Below are 22,059 nucleotides of genomic sequence, written 5' to 3'. Positions count from 1 at the left end.
GTATTTAAATGTGGGAATGTATTTTGTTTCTTTTCCAGCTGTGGTGGTTGTAGTTGATGAAGGCATTCCCAATACACAGTCAAAACCAGAAGAAAATGAGTCAGCATTGCCAATAAATGAGGAAAATGATGTTGAAATAATGCAAGATAATGGTGTGTGTACACTGAATGAACCACTTGCAATTTTGCTTCCTGTAAGCACTCAGCATTTTCAGGTGAATATTTATAGTCAGACTATTTTTCTGTATTTTGTTTTAACATTATGGCATTTGTTGTTATTATTATTATTATTATTATTATTTTTATTATTATTGTTGTCATTCGTTAGTTTGCCTTATGAAGGAGAAAGTTGTCTCCAAATAAAGAAACAGTAGGAATTGTTGGTGACTGTAAATGTATCTTACCCTTCATATTAAGGCGTGAATTGTCACAGTTTTGCGTCTCTAATCCTTTATTGTTTCAGTATGTCAAATGTTTTGAGTGTTGACATAATTGTGTGATTTCAGTGGAAAATGTGATTGCAATATCTGACATAACCTAGACTCTGAATTGATTCAAATTAGAAGGTGTTTCAGTTATTTATTTTATATTGTGCACTTTACCCAGGAGCCACTTGCGTTGTCTCCTCCAAATCGACTAATCTCTCTTGTTTTGGCATTGCTTCAGTTTGAATTTGAGTTTTTTTTATGCCAAGTCGCATTCAAATTAGAAGCTGGAGATGCTACAATATCAATAACTGTGCATGACTCCCTTCCTAGCTGTAGGCATTTGTCTGTACTTATTAGTTAGTGGACAGATATTAGTTCTACCCTTGAATTTCTCTTGATGTTGGCCAGTGATTAATTTTACTGTTTTCTGGATACTTGCAACACTAGCAAAGCCTCATTCCATTTAAATGTCATCTTATCATTAAATGATATTGATGGGCATTTGGTGTGAATCACTGCAACCTTCTGATTGTGCTTTCATCCAGATGAATAGCAACAAACTCCCAGTGACTTCACCTCAAAAGTATGCTTGAAACAACGGTTTACTGACTGCTCAAACCAAGTGATATATGTCATATTTTACATTTTACTGCATCGCTTGAGGTTTACAGGCACTTGTCTGATCTATTTTCCTACTTTCTCAATATTTCTCCACTGGATTCAAAATAATGTCAATGTAATATTAAAATGAAACTTTTTGTGATGGGACTTTGGGAATCAATACATGTAAAATTGAGGAAAACAAAACTCTCATGTGGTACCTCCTTTTTAGGATGTGACACACACCTTTTTAAAGAAAATATTTTTTCACTGAGAAGGAAGCAAATGATAGTTAAATTCAATGCTTACCTTTGGCCGTTCTCTTATTTTAAATTGTAATTCATTTATATGAATGTTAAACAAACTGTGTTGTGAATTTTTTTTGTATTTGTTCTGTTATACATGACAGGTGTTTGAATATATGTGCTTAAATAGAGGATATGTGAAATGTTTTCTGATTCAAACCTCCTGTCTTCTGATTGCAGGATGTTGATGGTGAATTTGAAGTGCTGCCCTCAAGCAAGGAACCTTGGACTGAAAATTCTACAGAGCCAGTACAGCATGAATCAGCTGTAATTATCGAAGGGTATAACTCCGAGCTTGCAGAGCAGTCCTATAGCACTGTAAAAACTGAGAGTCATGCTGAGCATGACATTGTTGAGCTTGAAGACCACTATGATAATCCAGAAAATTTAACCTTAATGTTGGAAAATAATAATGGGGATGACCCTGTTGAACTGTTGACATCCACTAAGGAAAATCAACAGCCTCCTTCAGTTGAGAATGAAAAGGCAATTGCATTTGAATCCACAGAAACTAAACTTGGTGAACGCAATAAAGATGCTCCAGAAGTTAATGTATTTGAAAGTGAAGAACAGTCATATATAAAACACAACTCTTTGGTTCTTCAAGAACCATTGGAAGATCAACGTAACTTGGCTGAAGCATTGCCCTATGTGACTGAACCAATTAAAGTGGCCAAACCAGAGAATTCCATAGAAGTTCTTAAAGTGGATCAGTCAAAGGTAGAATTGTCTGAACTGATTTTGCCTGTTCAGGTAGATGCGCCAGTAATAACTGAGAGGAGTGAGTCGTGTAAAAGCAAGACAATAAAGAAAACACAAGCAGATGAGACTGGCAAAGTTATCCAGACTAAGCAAATGGCAACACCTAAAAATTCCTTGAAAGGAAAAGGTAATAAGATGACCGAAGGCAGTGTTGCAGATAGTGAGGAGCTGGTGTTCGTGGAAATACAGGAAGTTAAACCCAAAGTTGAAATAACTGCAACACCAAGGAGGAGTACAAGGAAAACTACCACTGGTGTAGTTGAGATCCTGAAAAGTAACTTTGCTGATCCAAAGGATGTGCCAACTGATCAAAAGTCTGACACTGTCCATCCTACCTCAAGATCATCCAGGGAAACTAACAGTCATAAAAGAAATGTCATAGAAAGTAGTCTGCTTGTCACCAAAACACCGCGCTCACATCTCACTGAAACTGTGCCAGTTTTGAGATCCACAAGAAGTAGTGTTGCTGTTAAAGCCGATGCAGAACCCATCTTGCATGACCCTTTAAAAACACCGCTAAGTCAGCAAACTGATGCTCCTACTACTCGTCCTTCAATGAGAAAGAAAAGTAGGAAACTTTCTGAAGTTCATGCCGTACAAAATGACCCACTTTCAACATTGGAGATTAATGAACAAGTGCCTGTGCCACCAACACCCAGCAGACTTACAAGAAGTAGGGCCAAAGATGCCCATTTTATGGCACTAGAAAACATTGCTGAACTGACTTCAAATGTTGAGATAACCCTGCCTGCTAATTCACAGACAAAGAGGAGGGAGACTGTTACAAGCAAAGAAACAAAGTTTGTTGTTAAAGATGATATTGGGGATGACAGGCAAGAGGAGCAGCTTACAGTAACTTTTACCCACAAACCAACTAGAAGGAGACCTGGTAAAAGCTCGGATTCACGGACAATAATTTTAGCAGAAGAAGATTCTTACACTTTCTCTCCTCCTCTTACAAGATCATCAAAAAAGTCTAAAGGTAATTTTGGCTAAGGCTTTTAACCATGTTTGTTCACATGTCTTTTAAACGTTTTCTTAATGTGTGCGCTAAGCTATTTGGATCAGGCTATTTTGTTTTAGTTGACTAAGTAGACAGTATAGCCCAAAATTGAAATGAAAGCTATAATTCTACTTTACACTACTTTCACAAATCTAGAATGTTTTATTGTTTGCCTGAAACGTTAAAGTGTAACATTTGTTATGCCTTTTATTTCTGCTATAAAGCATTCTCCATTTCAAAAACAAATAGCTAAACCCAGCTGGATGAGGGTGGTGGAAAGAACTGCTGGAAGTAAAACAATAATTCTTACTATTTCAATATGTAGTGTTTGAGTAACTGCTAAATGCATCACTGCTGAGTTTTTTGAAAAGTGAATTTGCAATAATTATGTTTTCTCTTTTTATACCAATTTTTAACCCTTTTGAAGGCATTTACTATAAACTTGGTAATAGTTTTCTTATCTGTGACCATGCTTACTTGAATAAAATACACAAGTGGCTGTACTTTGTGCAAGAGCACAGATGATAAGCAAAACTGGAAAATAAAACTTTCTTATTATTCACTGCACTTCCATTTGTTCTTCCACATGAGTGAGCACCTGTTAACCTGGTTAAAACTAATGAGATCTGCTACCTATTCATCCCTACTTCCCATTACTGATTTCTACTTCACACTCCTGCTGCTGAGAACAAAATTTGTGGAATTTTAGCACAGGTGTTTTTGGTCACAGTACTGTAGAATCCAATGATACCGTCATCTAAGAGTGGATCACTAGTATCAGACCTGAGACTATCTCTGTGAACATAGCACAGTAAAACTGCTTTCGCATATATCTCTGCACTTTGGAAAGATTAGGGCAGCAGTGAAAGGGACACCACCACCTGCAAGCTTTACTGCCTCAAAACTCTGGAACTCCCTGTGATCACTGTGTTCATTTCCCCCAAGGACTGCAGCAGTTCAGGGCGGCAGCTCAACACCACCAGCTTCAGGGCAGTTAGGGATAAGCACTAAAAGCTGTACTGTCCAGTAAAGTTGTCAGTCCATGAAATGATTGAGCATTAACAAAAATAAAGTGTACACTGTCAACTTGATGCAGAATTTCACTTTTGTAACTTTTTGATGCAACAGAAAATAATCTGGAGTACTTTTTACATTTTATGCTGCTTACTCTGCTTGGCATTCAAGTAGATTTGCCTATTTTTAGATGTGCCTGCTGCCCCTAACACACTGTCTTCTTTGAGCCAGGGTTCATCCCTAACTAGGTGGTAATGTTAGAGTAGGATATATGCCAGTTTGTGAAGTTAGATTGTGGTTGAACAAAATTCTGCAGCATTTGATCACCCATAATGTCTCCTGGAATTCCCTGTCTAGTTCTTATCAAAATTTATCGATTCAGTACAGTGGTCATGCCACAATATAATGAATGTTTTCCTCTGCTGAAGGCAGGACCATGTGGTGAACACTCCTACCAATACTGTCATGGACAGCTGCATCTCCTACAGGCCGATTGCTGAAGACAAAGGTTGATTCTTCTGGTACTAGGTCCGTGGCCCACATAAATGGCTTGATCATTTATCATCTGAATCTTGCATTACTTTTGAATATCTGCATCAGGCTATTTTTTTTTCCCTCAGCAGAATTTGGTTTTAATCACTTCAGTTTTTCTTGTATAACTTTAAGTTCCAAAGAACTGGAATTATTCTTGTCATTCATCACTAATTTCCTGGATACATTTTTTGAGTCAGTTGAATTATACTTTGATTTAGTTAATTCCAGCCATTGATCCTTTCCAATGACCACTATGAATGTCACATGTAATTACAGTGTTTGCCTCTGTGTTCATATTGTACAATTGTTAGTTTTAAGAATTTCTATACCAATTGAAGCAAATGGTGTGAAATCATAGTGGAGTATCTTAATTACAATGACATTTATATTTCAAAGTGCCTAGCTGACTCTTGTTTGTAGCATTGGATTTCTGGGTTTTGTATTCCACTTGTCTGTGTGTTTATAGGAGTATTCTTTGTGTGCATACGTAAGGTAAGGCTTGTAATAGCCATCACTCTCATCATGAACCATTGTGTCAAGTGTAGCACATGTTCAAAATGGAATAAAATCATTTAGTCCCAAAAGTGTGCCTTGGTATCATCTTTAGGATATCACTTCAATAAGTCAATCGATAAGTTCCTCATAGTAGACTGATTAGCAAGATGAGGTCACATAGAATACAGGGAGAACTAGCCATTTGGATACACAACTGGTGTGAAGACAGGTAGTGGAGGGTTGCTTTTCAGAATGAAGACCTGTGACCAGTGGTGTGCCACAAGGATCGCTGCTGGGTCCACTGATTTTCATCATTTATATAAATGATTTGGAGATGTGAACAGCGAAGAAGATTACCTCAGAGTACAACAGGATCTTAATCAGATAGGCCGAGGAGTGGCAGATAGAGTTTAATTAAGATATATGCGAGGTGCTGCATATTGGAAAGGCAAATCAGGGCATGACCAATGCACTTAATAGTAAGGTCCTGGGAAATGTTGCTGAACAAAGAGACCTTAGAGTGCGGGTTCATTGTTCCTTGAAAGTGGAGTTGCAGGTAGATAAGATAGTGAAGAAGGCATATGGTATGCTTGCCTTTAGTGGTCAGTGCATTGAGTATGGGAGTTGGCAGGTCATGTTACAGCAGTACAGAATGGGACATTGGTTAGATTACTTTTGGAGAGTTGCATGCAGTTCTGATTTCCCTCCTATAGGAAAGATGTTGTGAAACTTGAAAGGGTTCAGAAAAGATTTACAAGGATGTTGCCAGGGCTGGAGATTTGAGCTATAGGGAGAGGCTGAATAGACTATTTTCCCTGGAGTGTCGGAGGTGAAAGGTGACCTTAAAAAGGCTCATAAAATCATGAGGAGCATGATTGTGTAATTTAGACGAGGCCTTTCCCCTTAGATGGGGAAGGGCGTACATTTTTAAAGTGAGAAGGGGAAAGTTATAAAAAGGAACCGGAGGGGCAACTTTTTCATACAGACAGTGGTGTTTGTACAGAATGAGTTACCAGAGGAAGTGGTAGAGGCTGGTACAGTGACAACATTGAAAAGGCATCTGGATGGGTATATGAATAGTAAGGGTTCAGAGGGATATGGACCAAATGATGGCAAATAGAACTAGATTTATTTAGGATATCTGGTCTGCATGGACGAGTTGGATCAAAGGGTCTGTTTCCGTGCTGTACATCTGTGACACTATGATTCACTATGTATCATTGGTGTCACCAACAATCCTGTTGATACTGACTGAGATTTTCAAATTGGTACTCCGATTTTAATTAGGTACTCATGCAAACAAGATCTGTGTCGACTGCTCTTTACAATGACATGGGTTCTTAAACACCCTTAACATCCTGAAGGTTATTCATAGTATTAACAAATAAACCAAGACAAGGTGGAATTTCAGGATAGTTTGGTCAAGACAGCAGGTTTCAGGGTCGCACTTAAATCTGAATTACAGAGATTTAGAGAGAGAATTTAGAGCCTTCAAACTGATGGCATGGCTTCTAATGTTGGAGTAATTAAAACTGGGAATACACAAAGCCAGAAATAGAGGAGAGCAGTTATCTTATGAAGTTTGGGGTGGAATAGGAGGTTAGGGGTGTTGTAGGTTTGAAATTTTTAATTTAAAATGCTGGGTCCAGTGGCCTGTGAAAGTCAGTGAAGACTATGCTGGTAGGTGTTCATTGTTTGTTACAGGACAGGTTGCAAATTGAAGTTTAAAGAAAGTATTTAATAGTGAATAAGCAAAGCACTCTTTCATGGACATTAAGGAACACAGGGTTGTTTTACAAGTATTTTGCCTATGTTGATAAAAGTTAATGGTGTACCATGAGTGGACTATATGGAAGAAATAATGGCTGTACATTTAAGAATTGAAAAAACTAATTTTTAATTTAATCAGACTTAACAATTGACAGCAGATCAAAGGGGATTCATTGTGAAACAATAGCAGAGGTATTGACTGTATTTACTTTCTCTTTGAAACTGACATTGTCCTAAAGAACTGGCAGGTAACCTTAATGTCAGTAATGAGGACAAGTGTACAAATGACCATTTTGATCCACCTGCTCCCCATCAGAATCTAATTATATTCCAAAATGTTGTGCTCTCCTACTAACTTTCAAATCAGTGACATCAAACTTTCACTACTTAAGCCCTCGCTTTTGAAAATTCAGTTCCTTCTTTGTCTTCTATGATTCAGTTGGAAGTTAATACTTCAATATTTTCTTTGTAACGATGGCAGCCATTTGTCTAGTATTTTAGTGAATACTTGTACAGTGTTGATTATATTATTTCAGAGCTGTACATTCTTTCTGAAATAGAGTATCCAGCAACTGATGCATGATCAGTGTTAAACAACAGATTTAAGAATCATTAGAATTTTACAGTACATAAGGAGGCCATTCTGTACTACCTCCCAAAAGAGCTACCTCGCTAGTCCCATTCTCCAGCCCTTTCTCCGTAACACACACTCATTTCATTAATTTCAAATATATATTGAGCTCTCTTTTGAGAACCATGGAATCTGCCTTCTTCACATTCTCAAGTAGTGTATTCCAAATCCTAGCAGCACTAAGTAAAGAAGCTCCTCTTCACCTCACACCTAGCTCTCTGACAGTCTTGAAATTTTGACCCCTAGTTACTGCCATACCATCTAGTGGAAGCAGAATATCCTTCTTTCCTCTGTCAAAATTGTCCATAATTTTGAACACCTCAATATGGCCACCTCTTCTAATCTTCTCTGCTCCAAGGAGAATCCATCTAATTGCTCTAATTTTTCCTTCTATCTAAATTCCCTCTTTCCTGGTATCATTCTAGTAAATCTCCTTGTGCTCTCTCCTGGGCTTTAACATCCTTCGTTAAGTTGCCCAGAACTGAACGCAGTACTCCAAATGTGGCTTGACCAACAATTTGTAAATGTGTAATATCACTTCCTTGCCTTTATGCTCTCTGCCTCCTTTTAAAGTTCCAAGGATACTATAAGTTTCCTTAACTATTTCAACTTGCCTTTAGAGAATTGTGCACTTGAACCCTGACGTTAGCTGCTCTTGTGCTGTCTTCAAATTTGTACCATTTGAGCCTATATTTTCTTTGCTGCTTTTACCTTACCTTTCTCTACAATGAAATTCATCTGCACATTTGGCCAACTTGACAATGTCCCTCTGGAATTGCTCCGCATCGCTCTCATAATTCACTATTCTCCCTAGCTTAATATCAGCTGCAAATTTGGAGATTTCGTCCTAAACACCCTTCTGCAAATTTTTTAAGTAAACTAGAAAAAGCCAAGGACCAAGTGCTGATCCCTGAGGAACACCACTTTCAACTTGTCTCAGTCTGAGAAATGCCAATCTATCATCCACCTGCTCCCCATCAGATTCTAATTATATTCCACTGTTTCCTATCTATTAACCGATTTCTAATCCATTCTACCTAGAATCCATCATTCCAAAATATTTCTAATTTGATTCGGAGATGCCGGTGTTGGACTGGGGTGTACAAAGTTAAAAATCACACAACACCAGGTTATAGTCCAACAGGTTTAATTGGAAGCACACTAGCTTTCGGAGCGACGCTCCTTCATCAGGTGATTGTGGAGGGCTCGATCGTAACACAGAATATATTCGGGATCTTTCCTGCTTGCCTGCTATACAAATTTTTGCTATATATTCTATGTTACGATCGAGCCCTCCACTATCACCTGATGAAGGAGCGTCGCTCCGAAAGCTAGTGTGTTTCCAATTAAACCTGTTGGACTATAACCTGGTGTTGTGTGATTTTTAAATTTCTAATTTGCTTACCAACCTGCCATATGGCACTGTTATCAGATTCTTTCTGAAAGTCCACATCTGTCAACGGCCACAGCACTGTCCTCAGCCACTGCCTGTGTCACCTTGTCAAAGATCTCAGTTAAATCTGAGAGGCATGTTGGTCTTAGCTTATTTTTCTCAAAGTATATATTTATCTTATCCCATATTATGGTCTGCATCAATATTCTCACTATTGATGTCAGTCTAACAGGTCTGTCATCCCTGGGTTATCCTTTGCCCCTTTATTAAACAACAGTGTCATATTTGCAATCCTCTAGTCCCTGGGGACTAATCCTGTGTTCAGAGGCCTGGAAATTTCTGTTGACTGTTCTGCAATTTTCTCCCTTGCCTCTCTCAGCTATCTGGGATGCCTCCCATCTGGGCCTAGTGACTTCTGTATCTGGAGTGCTGTCAACCTTTTCAGCATCTCTTCTTTATCTATCACTATATGGTCATTTGCTTTCAACTAGGCCATTGTCACTATCTTCCTTTTTGTTAATGTCAGAAGCAAAACATTCATTAAATACCTCGACCATATTTTGTGATTATTCCTACTCTCTTTATCTGTTACTTCATGTATCATGTGTTTCAATATTTGTTACTAACGTATTGACACTTCAAGCTATTGATTCAGCTCCTCATCTATCACCTTAAACATTCATATGCAGCAGTGTGAATTGTACTATAGACACATTGGCCACAAGGCGCATGCTGCAACTAGCTATGGGTTCTTTGGCAGAAGCTTTCTACCATCTAGAAAGATGAGCACAGTAGGCACAAGTGAACACAGCAACAGCATGTATTTATGTACCATTTTTATAATAATAAGGCCCTGCTTTACTTCACAGGAGTGTCATAAAGCAAAACTTAAAACACTGTAACACAGTGATACTGGGGCAGATGACCAAAGACTTGATTATTCTGGTTCTCTTCCAAATTACACACCATCTTGAAATAGATTATCAGAAGGTCAGTGTAAGACCATATGAAATAAGAGTAGGCCATTCAGCATCTGAAGCCTGCTCTGTTATTCATAAGACCATGCCTGATTCAACATTCTTCATGTCTACTTTCCTGCATTTTCCCTGTAAAACTTGATTTTTCTATCGATCATGATTGATCTCAACCTTAAATAGACAGAAGGACTCTGCTCCCCAGCTCTCTGTGAGTTCTGAAGACACTCAAACCTCTGAGAAGAAATTCCTCCTCAATGTAGTCTCAAATTAGTGCCATTTAACTCTTGAGACTTTGCACTTGGTCCCAAACGCAATCATTACAGGACATCCTTTCAGCGATTACCCTGTCACGCCCCTTAAGATATACTTCTGAGATAACATCTCGTTCTTCTAAACTCCCGTGAATTGAATCCTAACATGCTCGTAAGGCAATCCTTCCATAGTGGAGTTATTTTGGTGTTTAAATTTTGAACGGACAGGTTAACACTAATCAAGGCATTGCTCTGAGAAATAAACCAAAGAATGGTTATCACCTGTTCATTGATTTGAAGCAGGCACAATGTGTATGTATAATATAGTTTCTAGTCCACAAGTGTGCCACACTGAGCTTTATTGATAATCCTAAATTAGTTGACAGCGTCAGTCTTCTCATTAGGCATAGTTCCATGATTGGACAGTATTTAATAATGTTGGACACTGTTAACAGATTTGCAAGCATTGTATAGTTGGGTATCGGTCAGTACCTTGTGAGCAGCTTGGGGGATATGCCTCTACCAGTCAATTCACTTTGCAACCAATCGATACTTTCTTCTCTTATCGTAAGAGTATTTTCCCTTTACATTTTGGCATTTCTTGTGAATTGTCCTGATGGGTACACAAAACGCTTCAGCAAAATGTGTATTTTATTTTCAACATTCATCAACAGATGATATTAGAGCCTTGGGGAAAAACGGAATCTAGATTCACTTCACAATTATGCAAATAAGAACGTAACACAGGATTTGACAGGGTGAAAACAGAAAGAATGTTAACTGTGATTATTGGGTGGGTATCGAACACAATCTCAAAATAAGGGCAAAACATTTTTGGGGTTAAATGGATATCTTCACGAAGAAGATAGTGAACCTTTGGAATTCACTAACCAAGTGAGTTGTGAAAGGTCTGTCAGTGAGTATATTTGAGACAGAGAACAATAGATTGCTAGATACTAATAACGTCAAGGAATATGGAGACAGAAAATTGGGAAAATGGTGTTAAGGTGAATGATCTGTCATGATCTAGATTGATGGAGCAGGCTGAAGGGGCCTTCTCCTGCCTCCAGGTTTGTATTTAAAATAGCAAGCCAAACTTATCCAAGACCTGTCGCAAAAACAAAACTTTAATCAGTGTTTGAGTAGGTTGCTGACGTCTTCAATTTACTACTAATGGGTGCGTGATTTTTCTATGGCACATTGAAGTTTTTGCATCTGTTGATTACTTTGAATCTTTTAACAAACTGTGTTTAAATATGTTTGGAATTTCACTTCCTGAATATAATGAACTTGTCATTTTTTAATTGACCATTCATTAACAGTTTTTGTTTCCAATTTTATTGTTAATAGTTCAGAAAACAGTGTTACAGGAGTCTTCTGTGCAGCCGCCACCAGAATTTGCTTTTTCTACTCCTCTAACAAGATCCAGAAGGAGGACCAGCAAAGCAGTCTCTCAGATGGTAAAAGAGCAGGTAAACAAATCATCTTTTAGGATCTAGTACAAAGATTGTTTATCTGAAAACTATTATTATACAGGATATGTAAAAATAAGAATATTTCAGTTTAATTCTTGGGGCTAGTGGGTAAAATTTAAATTGAACCTAAATTGTAGATGAGCATTTTAGGGGTTGGAGGGAGGTTGCACAGTCAATAAATGACTGTGGGTTGAATGGCTTTTACTTTCTCCCTCATTCCTGGTTTATGCTCTGACCTCTGTACAACAATTAAGCTTTAGATATTAAATAACCACATTTGTCTTTTATTTATGAACTGTCTTGGTTGATGTCCTAACCATGTTTAGTATTAATAATACCGAAGGTAATTGGCTGTGTAATAATAATTGTGCATTTTGGTAAGCAATGTAATAATTTTGTTGTGAATTTTCATTTGTGTGAATGTCAGGAGTTGGCTGTTTTGGACGATAATGTCCCCAAAGTAAGGGTGGCTAAAACACAGCAAGAGGAGAAAAGTAAAAAACACGAGGAAGAGGAGGAAGAGAAGATGAATACAAGAAGCAGAACTACAAGACTCCGAGTAAGAGGGACTCCAAGGTAACATCTAATTCTTCAAAAATAAACATTGCAAAGTAGCATAAAATGATGCTTTTAATTTACAATTCTGCATTACTGAGGAAGAAGATTGACCTTGATTTTTGTTGATGTGTTGAAAACATGAATGACTTAATGTGAAATTTGTGTGTTTTAACACCATGATTGTTTCTGTTTGGCAGGAAAGCTAAGAAGGCTTCAGGGGTGGCTCCACAAGTGGAACTTGAATTTCTTTCTCCTTTAGCAAGTCCTTTGGAGACACGGTCCAGCAAAAGAGGAGGGAATGATGATGCTGAACCTGTAGAACACAAAATGACACTTCGTTGTAAGAGGAAAAAACTGATCCCTGTGTTCCGAAAGCCTGTCACACGCAGAAAAGTAAACCGACACAAATAGTGAAAAGTTTTACTGTTTTATCGATTTAATACTTGGATGCAGTTTATATATAAGAGTTATACAGTATACAGAACTGAGCGAATTTCTGAAGTTCATCCAATTTTCGGAAAATAATTTATATAAATTATTTTAACATTTCATGAACAAATGGTCTGTAAGGGGAACTGTAGCTCCGTATGGAGTATGTAACTGCTATTTTTGTTTTTAGGCGAATGTTTCTCATCTTAATTTTGTAATGAATCTTACATTTTATTAACGTATATAAAATGATTAAATGTAAATATTTTTGACATTTTAGGGAAGTTATAAATAAAATGTATACTTGGCAGTTTGATATGTTTTTGCATTTTTGTGATGGAACATTTTGCCAATTGGGTAAATGGTACCATATATGCAGTTGTGCATCTCTAAAAAAATTTGTTTTTAACAATCATTTTAGAGACATGATAAGATTGTCAGTAATCTGAGGCACAGTTCAAAGTGGTGCTTGGCTACCTTGAGCTATCTTATGTCTCAGCTTTCATGAAAAGAGAATAAGTTATAATTGATGTATAGTTCATTTATCCCACATCTCTACTAATAGCATGAAGTCAGTAACTCTTCATCAGGAAATAGCTTTGGTGTAATAAGCCATTTTCTCATTCCATGGATGTTGTCATTTCAAATCTTTGCTCACATTTAATGCAGGCACAAAGTTTCCAGTGGATGAATATTGGCAACAATGCATGTCTATGATTTGGAAAGGGAGAAGAAGCTGACAATTTTATCTGCAATTATTTTTAAAATGTAGGAAATGTTTTTTATTGAAGATATTATTTTTTCCTCTTTCCTATTTTTGTTTACGCTCCTTTACAAGATAGCCAAACATGCATTTGAAGTCTAGCCCAGGTATCACACTGAACCTTGTAACATACTAATTTTATGTCACGTGATGCTGCATCGCGTTATTTACTTTTGTCACAATGCTTGTATCATGTTTTTGGTTTTCATCAAGATATGCTTGGCGTGCTGCTATAAATCATACAACAAAACTGAGAGAGCTCAGCAAATACTGGTAAGTCAGGCAGATTTTAAAAAAAATAAAAAGATTGCCGAAATTTCTTTACAATGGAGTTGTTCTATTCTTTATTTATTGTCATTAGATAGATCTCCTATTTAATAGTTTGCATTTGTCTTAACTGATCTTTTCCGTTTCAATTTTTCCCCCTTATTCGTTCCCTTTTTGTTTATTTATTCATTCATTGGATATGAGCATTACTAGCCAGGTCAACATTTATTGCCCAACTCTAATTGCCCTGAGGACAGTTAAGTGTCAACTGCTTTGCTGTGAATCTAGAGTTATATGTAGGCAAGACCAGGTTAGCATGGCAGTTTCTTTCCCTAAAGGACATTAGTGAACCAGATTTTTTTCTTTTCTCTCTAAACAGTTGACAACGGTTTCATAATCAACATGAGAATCTTAATTCCAGACTTCCACATTCCACCATCTGTCGTGGTGAGTTTCTAACATGTGTTCCCAGAACGTTACTCGGGTCTCTGGATCAGTACTCTGGTGATAATGCCACTGAGTCATCACCCCTCTCAAATTTTCCAAATTGTAATTTCACATCAATAACTTCAAATATCTGTTGCTTATAATAAGCAGTTATGCAACTAGAATAGATTATTTAACTACAAGCAGCAACTATTCCAGTATAATAGTATCCCATAGACACATCCTTGGCAAAGGCAAATTCAGTAAAATTGATTCTCACATGCAATTTTGCAGTTCAGGAGGAAAGAACATAAAGAGCAAACTCTGAGAATTCAAGCATTTTGCTGTAACAGGGAAAGATGTACAGCAGCTTCCAAACCCCAACAGCTACTCAAAGTTAAACTTGAACCCACTTCTTCATGCTGTTTCTATTTTTCATTTTTTTTTTAATTCCAAGGCCTCACAATCTGTTTATTGGCTTGGAACAGGCTGCTCATCACCGCTGACACAGCCTCTTCATTTTTAAAAAAAAGCAGAATAAACTAAATTTCTTAAAGCCACAGTTTTGTCTCAGCTTTCTTCTCCTCCCCCCCCCCCCCGCCAAAAAAAATGAATCAACATACAAAGATGGCTTTATTTTCAAAAATCCTTTATTCTTCTGCTATCAGTCCATTTCAATCTGTTTTTTCTGTCGCTGAAAGCCTCTGTCTTCACAGAGTTGTGACGCTGCGTCTACAATGTTCTCTCAACTTGCCATTTGTATAATTTTCAAATCGAATGACTGCAATCTAAACCGTCTGGAATTTTTTGCTTGATTTTTTTCTTTCCCCAAAAGCTATAGGGGTTATCAGTATGTGCAATTGTCTCAGATACATTGCTGGCAACATAAATGTTGCACACCAACACCAGATTTAAGGTCTCTTTCTCAATTGTGGAATATTTCTGTTGATTTATTTTTCCAGAAAATTGATAGGTCTTCCTATTCTCTTATCAGCTTGCAGGAGTACTTCACCAACACGCATCACTCACATTGAAAGCCATCTTGCATGTCTTTGTGTAGTTAGGTGTTGCTAATACAGGAGCAGTGGTCAATGCAGCTTTTCGGTTCTCAAATTCCTCTGAGACTCTTTTCTATCCAATAAAATTTCCTACACTTCAGGTCAGTCAATGCAGCAACTACACTGCTAAAACTTGGCACGAAATTTCGATCAAAACCACTCAGTCCCAGGAATTGTAATGCTTCCCTCTTCATCGATGGTATGGAAAATTTTCTAATAACTTTTTTGTAAATATATTTATTAGCAAATTTTTTTAACTTTACAAACTTATTGATTGTATTTTTCAATAATTTTATAACTAATATCAGTAAAAAAAACCCCACAAATTACAATACAACTAATATCCTGCCAGGCCCTTCCATCTAGCAAGTGCTAGAGGGCACTAACCAAAAGGGTGCTTGTGAAACGTAGCAACAGCCTCTCTGTATCGGGCTTGTAGGGCTAAGTGAGAAGCGTAGTCTTCTGGATGAAATCCCTAACCTGAAAGAAACGGAAAAGATCTCTCCTGGGCAACCTGTATTTGCGGCTCAGTTGCTCAAAAGACATCATAATCTCCCCTCAAACAAGTCTCCCAAACGAGAGACTCCTCTCCCTGCCCATAGTTTGAACCCTGAGTCTGTCATCCCTGGTCGGAACACTGGCATGCCAATTATAGGTGTAAGTGGCAAAGTCTTGGATGTCAACCTTCACTCTGACTCATCACTCTCCATGCCTTGACTGTACTAATGACAATGGGGTTCTGGCAGTGGTCCATAACTGTCCTCATCCATGAACAACAGATTAATAAAAGGGCACTTTGCTTGGGCGGCCTCAGTATCCAGCCATATTGAGTTTGAATCGTTACTTACCCAATCGCAGACAAAGGACAGCAGGGAACTCAATTGATACCTCCTGATGTCTGGGAAATCAACTCCTCTCCCTCCTTGAGGCAATTGCAATTTAGTTAGTTTGATGAGAGGCTGCCCACTATGCCAGACAAAGGAACCAAACCATCCCATAAGCCTCCGCAACGTTGACCTGGGAAACATTATAGGGAGCAAACGCATGGGATAAAGCAAACTAGGAAGAATGTTCATCTTAATGAGAGGTATTCGGCCCACCCATGAAATTGGAAGAGCCTCCCATCTCTGGAAATTTCGCCTAATATTGTCGCGCAAGTGAGCAAAGTTAGTCTGAAATAACAGATCAAACTTGGGGGTAATAAAAATGCCTAAGTATCGGAACCCTGCCCATGACCACTTAAAAGGGAACCTAGGGCCACCTTCAACTTCTGGCACATCTTTAAGGTTCCCCAAAGGCATAGCCTCCGATTTTGCAAAGTTGATCTTATATCCTGAAATAGTCCCAAATGAATTGATACATTGTATCAAATGGGGTATGGAAGTCACCAGGTTCGATTAAAAACAGAAGGACATCATCCGCATACAGTGTAATCTTGTGTGTCCTTGATCCCACTTCCAGAGCGGTTATGTGGACGTTCTGACCAATGGCCTCTGCCAGTGGCTCTATCACCAACGTAAACAGTGGTGAGAGGGGGCAGCCTTGCCATTTACCCCTACCAATCCTAAAATTCCTAGACTTCACCCCGTTGGTGGTGGCCACGGAAATGGGGGTGGCGATATAAAACCTCTACCTATTGTGAGCACACTCTTATAGAGTCAGAGATCCAAAGCACGGCAACAGACCCTTCGCTCCAACTTGTCCATGCCAACCAGATATCCCAACCATATCTTGTCCTACCTGCCAGCACCCAGCCCATATCCCTTCCAACCCTTCCTATTCATATAGCCATCCAGATGCCTTTTAAATGTTGCAATTGTACCAGCCTCCACCACTTCCTCTGGCAGCCCATTCCACACATGCAACACCCTCTGAGTGAAAAAGTTGCCTCTTAGCGAGGTTTGTCACCAAGCCTGCCTCCCAAAGTTGATCGACCAATTCTGATAAATGCTCCAAATGTTCATTCCACGTTTGATTAAAAATCACTAGATCGTCTATGTACGTGACATATTGGTTTGTCTTTGAAATGTGGCTGCACATTCTTAATACTGTCCCAAGCAGCATGATGTTAAACTGGTATGGTTCATTCAGTCTCACAAAAGCTGAAAAGTCCTTTACTCTTCAGATAAAGGTACCTGCCAGTATCCTCCTAAACAGAACTTAGAAATATAAGTTGCTTGGCCTACCTTTTCAATACAGTCTACCAAATGTGGAATAGGATATGAGTCATTCAAAACTTGTGAGAAGATTTGTAGCTCGGGTGCTCGTTGTTGTGGTTCTGTTCGCCGAGCTGGGAATACTGACAACCGGAAGCGGCAGATTCAAACCACTATAAATGCAGGAGGAAAGATCACAGAAGCGCTTCACAGGAGGCTCCCAAGCACTGAGGATGTCACCTAGACAGGGGACGAAACGTCTGCAACACAAATTCCCAGCTCGGCGAACAGAACCACAACAGATATGAGTCATATTTTGTAACTGCATTGACTTTGTACCCATGATTATGTGTGGACAATCGCAATCTGGTTTTGGTACTATTATTCTAAGTGAGCTCCATTCACTGCAACTCACTTTGATTATATTGTCTTTGAGCATGCTTTCAATCTCTATTTGAACTTGTGCCACCTAAAGGGTTAAAGGTTGCTGCATTTCCTATATCTACACCATGTATTATCAGTTTAGTACTTCCCAGCTTATTCCCATATATCTCTCCATGTAATTGTCATAACTCAATGAGGTTATTTCAATTTTCCTCTAGAAGGTAACTCAGTAACTTAATTTTTGAGAACTTCCTTATTATTCAATTTAATTTGAGGAATGACCATTCAGAATCATTTGGTGTTAAGGGTGCTGGTTTTATCACCGCCTGAGATTTTCTTATTACCTAACATGTATGACATGTCTGGCAAAATTCAACCATATCTCTGCAGTCCAGGCCAACAAAAATGTTTCTGTATTTTGGCTTGAGTTTTCCTTATTCCCAACTGACCACCCACTGGTAATTCATGTGCTACCTGCAACATTTCTTTTCTATAACCCACAGTAATATGACAATGGACTTCTGCTCATTTATCATCTGCCTGAATACATGATGGGTCTCCATTTCCTCTTCAAGACTTCATTTTTAAGATAGCAACATTCTGAGATACATTCAGATTCTTGTACTGTGTATGCTTTTTGATCCAATTGCTTTAGTTTTTATCATTGTTGTAATTCAGCTGGCTTCTTTGAACTAAAAATATCCACTTTGTCTTCTGCCTAATCTTGTTTATCCCAACCACTTAATCAGTTTCTGATCATTGAATTTAAACTTGCTTATCTTTACTCCTTGATTTCTGCACTTGCTTCAGCCTGTGGCTTTGTGATCTTGTTACCACACAGCCAGGAAAGATTCCAGGGCAGGAAAAATTCCAGGGTATACTTTCTGTAACACTTCAGTTGTCTGATTTTTCACTGGCATTTCAACCACAGTAAGGTATCATTCCACCTATAATCCAGCTACATCATTACCAAGGATAAACTGTATCTCCAGAACCAAGAATTTCTCTATTACCCCTACCACCATTTCATCATTTTTCACTGGACTCTCCAAACTCACTTTATAATGGAACACCGCTCTTCTCACCATGAATTTCACATATGATCACCTTTTCTGGCACTTTTGTCTATTTCTTCAATGCAACTTGGTTTTAATGCAATTGAAGAATTTAGACCATTATTTGTAGAACACAAATTTTCTATTCCCTGTTTTGGCTATAATGCAATTCTGGCCCCATTAGTTTAAGTGGCGCAGCTATTGCATGATTTTCTTCAAACAAGATTGCACGAGAATAGGACTATTGTGTTATATCAGAACTGACTGTACTCCCGAATTACACATATCAGTATTCATTATCAAATATTGACTTGCTCCTGTATCTCTCAAAATTTTAATTTCTTTATCTGCCCTTCTGGCATACATGAGTAAACCTTGCCCACGCAAGTAAATTCTTTAGAGATCTAGCATCTTCTCCTAAACATCCCAGGACCACTTTGCACGTTCTTTTGCAACTTTTTAGTTTCTGCTGTGCTTTCCTTTTCCATTTCAACAAAACTCAATGGCTTGTTCTGTTTTCATTCAACCACCTTCCCAGTGTTTTTTCTAAACCACCAACATTGCGACTTCACGTGGCCTACTTCTTCCAATGAAAACACATGAGCTTTTTTTTTACTTCTCTCATGGGTTTCCTTTTTAACCTGTGGTAAACTATCTTTGGTATCTTCAATGCGATCTCCTTTTCCCTTACCATCTGAGAATTCACCTTTTCTTCAATTTCTATCCCTCACAGATTGAAATTAGTGTTGGAGGTCAAACCTTGATTTATGAACTAGCTCACAACCAACTATTTCCTCTGCTAATCTTGCAGTCTTAACTTCCATCAAGGAATTGGATACGAATACATGTTTGTTACCACATTGATTTTGTGACAGTCAATACTTTGTTCTGATGTTATATATTGTCCTGATCAAATAGATGAGCTCCAGACATTTTGACTTGATTCGGTAATGTAGTTCTTCATCATGAACTTGATCTCTTCCCTCATTGAGCTAACATTTCTGAGTTGAGTCTGTAAGATGGCTGTTTCATTGGTGATGCGATCCTTACATTAATATTAACTCAGCCAGCCAAGATGTTTTTCCTGGACTATTTACACAAATAACTTTGAGTCATTATAATAATTTTTGTATGTCACCCCAATACTGTTCTGAGAGACAGCATGATATTCCATCTAACTTTTAAAGTGTGTTCATATCAACCAATCTGATACTAAGGGTTCAACTTCAGAATTTTCAATTTCTGATTCACACTTGAATTGTTCTGATATTTTAATTTCATTCCTCAATTCTTTAAGCACTATAAACATTTTTTTCTCTCCTGACTATCCTCTTACATAATGTCACTTCAACATAATACAACTCATCACTAATTTTTTTTTTCTCCTGTCTGGAGCACACACTGCATTACTAAGTTTCATTCTGATAAATTCCAGCAAATCTTACTTTTATTGATTCACCAGAGATAGATAATGTACTGACATACTGTCTCTAGTGACAACATTTCAAGCTTTGGTGCAGCTTTAATTATTGAACAATCTTCAAATAGTTTGGGCCAACTCTCACACTTTGATTTTTTTTTTCTCTCAGGATCTTGACAGATAATGTCAGAATCAATCTTTCTTGTTACTTAATATTTAAGGGATCCTCTCGCTCATAATATATAAATAGGAAGGGTTTGGAGGGATATGGGCCGGGTGCTGGCAGGTGGGACTAGATTGGGTTGGGATATCTGGTCGGCATGGACGGGTTGGACCGAAGGGTCTGTTTCCATGCTGTACATCTCTATGACTCTATCAGTTCAAACTATCTCATTAGGAGCAACCCTAATGATGACACAATAACAAGGAAATATCTCTATCCCAATTATTAGAACATTCCCAAGAATAGGTTGTAATTCTGGTCTGTAAAACTTGAAGCCATCCTTTGAATGCTAGTGAGGATATGGATGTTTCGATAAAGATATAAATTATTTTATTCTGAAATGATTCATTACTTATTTGAATATTTTGGCATGAAATTTGAACCTTGATTTATCTATATTTCTTTGGGTAATCCATATCTTGTAGAATAAATTGAACAAACATCTCTACTACCATTTTTCTTTGTAATTTTCACCCAAGACACTGTCTCAGAAATTTTCGTTGAAACACCAGATGGACCATTGCCAGTCCCCAATTGCCCTTGAGTGAGCTGCCTTCTTGAACTGCTGCAGTCCACCTGGTGTGGGTTGACCCACAATGCCTTAAGGGAGAGAATTCCAAGATTTTGACCCAGTGACAGTGATGGAACGCCAACATATTTCCAAGTTAGGATGGTGAGTGGCTTGGAGGAGAACTTGAAGGTGGTGGTATTCCCATATATCTGTTGCTCTCATCCTTCTATATGGAAGTGGTTGTGAGTTTGGAAGGTGCTGTCTGACGATCTTTGGTGAATTTCTCCAGTGCATCTTCTCCAGTGCTGCTCCTGAGTGTTGGTCATGGAGGGAGTAGATGCTTGTGGATGCAGTGCCAATCAAGCGAGCTGCTTTATCCTGGATGGTGTAAAGCTTCATGAGTGTTGTTGGAGCTGCAGTTCATTTGATGGCCATTTTCATTAGAAGAGTAAAGAAACATCTTTCCCTTTGAAATAAAATATTCAGAATCTCCAGTAAATTGATTTTCTTCAGCACTAAAGTTATACAACCAGACCAGACCTCCTCAAAATATTTTAAGAAGATAGCCTAGGCCCTAAGTTCTTCTTATTTTAAAGGCAAATATAAAATGTTGTTCCAGATGGTGAATGCTCAAACTACTTGACATTAAGCAAATCACAATTTATTTAAACACTATAGTTAAAATACAACAAAAGAAAGAGGCATTTAGAATAACTTGACTCTATTGGAAAACTTAACAGAATAATAGATACAGTAACTATTACTAACTAACTGTTCCAATATAATAACATCCCATAACCACACCCCCTGACAAAAAAGGAAAATTCAGACACGGATTCTTACGTGCAGTTCTCTCATCCGGGAGGAAAAAGCATCAAGAAAATTTAGAGAGAAGAGCATCCAGGCAATTTTCAATGAAGCTTCCAACTCTGTTGGGATACCAAAAGCTTCTGATGCTATTTAAAAAACCAAAACCTAGAAATCCTAAACCATGAGAGCTGGCCACACCCATTCAGGCTGTTTAAAACAAAAGGGCCTTCCAAGCAGTTTACATGATGAGGTCAGTGCAGGAGAGAGAAAAAGAAAGAAACTGACACCAGAGTGAACCTGCACTGTTACTGCCTTTGCTGTTTGAATTCATGTATCGCTGGACATTGGAGTGCATCTGGGAA

At 38.1% G+C, this 22,059-nt stretch overlaps 1 protein-coding gene across 3 annotated transcripts in view; it reads left to right on the top strand.

Annotated features, from left to right (window-relative positions):
- The window catches only part of ahctf1 (AT hook containing transcription factor 1), a 100,204-nt gene extending 86,490 nt beyond the window's left edge, over positions 1–13,714 (top strand). For all 3 annotated transcript variants that reach the window (XM_043695441.1, XM_043695440.1, XM_043695439.1), the window contains exons 32-36: positions 39–214; positions 1,513–3,076; positions 11,513–11,634; positions 12,065–12,213; positions 12,393–13,714. In XM_043695441.1, coding sequence (XP_043551376.1) covers positions 39–214; positions 1,513–3,076; positions 11,513–11,634; positions 12,065–12,213; positions 12,393–12,606 — 2,225 coding nt within the window. In that variant the 3' untranslated portion in view covers positions 12,607–13,714. The remainder of the gene's footprint in view (positions 1–38; positions 215–1,512; positions 3,077–11,512; positions 11,635–12,064; positions 12,214–12,392) is intronic.
- Positions 13,715–22,059: the final 8,345 nt, after the last annotated feature.

This window comes from Chiloscyllium plagiosum, chromosome 9, assembly GCF_004010195.1.
Source record: "Chiloscyllium plagiosum isolate BGI_BamShark_2017 chromosome 9, ASM401019v2, whole genome shotgun sequence".
Taxonomy (NCBI): domain Eukaryota; kingdom Metazoa; phylum Chordata; class Chondrichthyes; order Orectolobiformes; family Hemiscylliidae; genus Chiloscyllium; species Chiloscyllium plagiosum.
This window is presented reverse-complemented; position numbering and strand designations above follow the sequence as displayed.